Below are 3,062 nucleotides of genomic sequence, written 5' to 3'. Positions count from 1 at the left end.
ACAAGCCAAATGGTACAATAAGATTCCTACAAGCAAAAATCTTCCACCTTGCATAAACATGGGACCAAATAATTTCTTACAACCAACAAAATCAAAGCAATAGATATATGGATATGGCATTAGATAAGGATAGCAAACAACAATTTTCATTGGTTAAAATTCCAACTATCATACCCAAAAAATCCAGCCCACTAAAGGCCCAAGTGACCCTCATTAAACAAGAGCCACATACCCAAGTCTTAAAATCAAATATACTACTACCACTTCAAGTCTTAAACTACCCTTAAGCTTTGGTGCCACTCTTTCTCTAATATATCCTTAATAGGAGTAAATAATATAACTTGGTTGGAAAAGAGATGGCAGCAGTGACAACACAAGCTTCAATTGCCGGGTTCCGGCCGTGTGCGTCGAAATCCCGGTTTTTGACCGGTGTTCCTGGTAAACTTAACAAGGATTGCCCTGTTAGGTTGCCATCAACTTCGTCAACTTGTTCATTTAAGGTTGAAGCTAAGAAGGGAGAGTGGTTGCCTGGTTTGAGTTCCCCTAACTACCTCAATGGAAGGTACTACTACTATACGGATTACTTTTTGTTAATGTGTTAAGTTATAATAAGTGTACCCTTATAATAACTCGTCTGATGCATATAACGGTCTTACACAGAACCATCTACTTATAGAGTAACTACTATATTGTTTAATGTTTATGAAAATTTGAAATTATTTGCATTTTGTTGATGTTGATCGTACTTGTGCTTGAATTTAGGATAAGACGTTGAAGCGATATAGGTCATGGTTTTGTTTTCGCGGTTTCTTAACTCATAAATCAACACTAATGCAATTTAGAAAAAAAAAAAAAAAGGTTCATCGATCCCATATTTAGGGGAAATGTTGGGGGCCGATAAGCCTTATTATAAACCCATGTGCATTTGGATTAACCGGTAAAGAATTATTCTAGCCTAACCTGGGGTCTTGGTTTCTAACCCTAAAATTACATGAGTACTAAAACTCACGAGGGACCGCTTTAACGCCCTCTAATGGTCATACCTGGCTCAAATCCAGCCTAAACCGTATGGATATACAAAAAAAAAAAAAAAGGCCTTATTGTAAGCCCGACTTTCAAAGTTTTCACAAATTGAAAAATCTCTAGAATCTTAATAACTAGTTTTACTCCCGTGCAAAAAATGCACGGGTCGGTTTAAATTATCATATACGGACCTCGTATGAATATAATTAGATATAATATTTATTTTATCGACAACTAAAAAAAAAATATGAATTGAAATTAAATTAGAGAATTGACATTGAATTAAATTGAAATATAGTAATAATGAATTGAATAAATTTTTCAAACACTTCTAGAGAATTTGTTGGAATTTTTCATTAATTGTCGTTACTGGTTAAGATCATGGGTTAGCCTCACATTAAAAAAATACTTTGTTACCCCTAAAATCAGCCGCCAATTACAATTCTCCAAAAAACTTGACTTTTATACTATGTAGAGATTTGAATTTCACAACTTAATTCTCCTTTGTAGTACTTCTATAGTCTATATTGTAAGTTTAAGAATAAACACTACGTTGGACATAAGTCACATAATGTTAACCTTATGTCTATGCCATGATACAGTCTTCCAGGAGACAATGGATTTGATCCCTTGGCATTAGCCGAGGACCCGGAGAACTTGAAGTGGTTCGTGCAAGCCGAGCTAGTGAACGGCAGATGGGCAATGCTTGGAGTAGCCGGAATGCTACTACCAGAAGTTTTCACAAAAATAGGGATCATAAATGCACCTGCATGGTATGATGCAGGAAAGGCAGAGTACTTTGCCTCATCATCAACCCTCTTTGTGATCGAATTCATCTTGTTCCATTACGTCGAGATTAGGAGATGGCAAGATATCAAGAACCCTGGAAGTGTTAACCAAGACCCTATCTTTAAGCAATACAGTTTACCCCCTGGTGAAGTTGGTTACCCTGGTGGCATCTTTAACCCTCTCAACTTTGCTCCTACCACTGAAGCCAAGGAGAAGGAACTTGCTAACGGTAAATAAATGTTTACCGCTCTTGTTACGGGTCTAAATTACCTTTTTACATAGGCTGGAGCCTTTAAGGCACTGAGTAATGATGTTGATTAATTTAAAATTGTCAAAATGAGTAATTGTTTAGTACAAGAGGACTATAAGGGTAAGACTAGAGCTGGTAAGTCTGACCCGACCCGAACCCGAGCAAACCCGATCCGACAGGACCCAAAAATATTGCGACCCGAAACCGGCCCGATCCGATGACAACCTGATTATCCGTGACCCGACCCAGACCCGACTCGATATTGACCCGACCTGATACTGACCCGATTAAACTGATGACCCGATAATTATTAAACCTAATTTTTGATCAAAATGAAAGTGATTTTGTGTTTACGTTGATACGTTTGACTTAATAATGAAATAATTAAACCAAATAATAGGTTAAAAGCTAAATTTAATGGTCAAAAATTGTAGTAATGTGATTAAGTAACAGGACCCGATAATGACTCGACCCGACCTGTTACATAATTTGACCCGAAATGACCCGACCCGTTAGTGATCCGTTCCCACCGACTCAACCCGGCCCGACCCAAACCCATCCCGACTTGACCCGACCCAAACCCGACCCGGCTGACCCGATTGCCAACTCTAGGTAAGACTATGTACATTTGCGTTCTTTAGACGAACAAATATGTTGCGGAAAAGCGATAGAGAACTGATTTTGTATGTTTTGTGATCATGGCAGGGAGATTGGCGATGTTAGCGTTTTTGGGATTCTTGATTCAGCACAATGTGACCGGAAAGGGGCCATTTGAGAACTTATTGCAGCACCTTTCGGACCCATGGCACAACACCATTATTCAGACATTGAGCGGTTTTTAGACGGAATTGGAAGCGGAGTTATTATGTCATAGTTCTTTTGTAATACCTTGAAAATCTTGTGTGGATTCATGGCATTCAACTTATGTGAAATTAAGGGACTTTCAATGTACAGAACAACTACTTCTTCTCCCTATCATAGCTATTTTCGTTTGAAATTA

At 38.2% G+C, this 3,062-nt stretch overlaps 1 protein-coding gene across 1 annotated transcript; it reads left to right on the top strand.

The window, feature by feature from the left end:
• Positions 1 to 109: 109 nt before the first annotated feature.
• On the top strand, positions 110 to 3,062 carry LOC141652711 (chlorophyll a-b binding protein 4, chloroplastic-like). The gene is made up of 3 exons (XM_074460301.1): positions 110 to 562; positions 1,626 to 2,041; positions 2,768 to 3,062. Exons 1-3 carry the CDS (start codon positions 357 to 359, stop codon positions 2,902 to 2,904), a joined length of 759 nt encoding a protein of 252 aa, XP_074316402.1. The 5' UTR covers positions 110 to 356; the 3' UTR covers positions 2,905 to 3,062.

Source organism: Silene latifolia, chromosome 4 (genome assembly GCF_048544455.1).
Source record: "Silene latifolia isolate original U9 population chromosome 4, ASM4854445v1, whole genome shotgun sequence".
NCBI classification, from domain to species: domain Eukaryota; kingdom Viridiplantae; phylum Streptophyta; class Magnoliopsida; order Caryophyllales; family Caryophyllaceae; genus Silene; species Silene latifolia.
This window is presented reverse-complemented; position numbering and strand designations above follow the sequence as displayed.

Coding starts and splice junctions, on each gene's coding strand:
- LOC141652711 (XM_074460301.1), top strand. CDS start 357: ATGGCAGCAGTGACAACACAAGCTTCAATTGCCGGGTTCCGGCCGTGT. Junction 563..1,625: donor CCTAACTACCTCAATGGAAG/GTACTACTACTA, acceptor GCCATGATACAG/TCTTCCAGGAGACAATGGAT. Junction 2,042..2,767: donor GGAGAAGGAACTTGCTAACG/GTAAATAAATGT, acceptor TGATCATGGCAG/GGAGATTGGCGATGTTAGCG.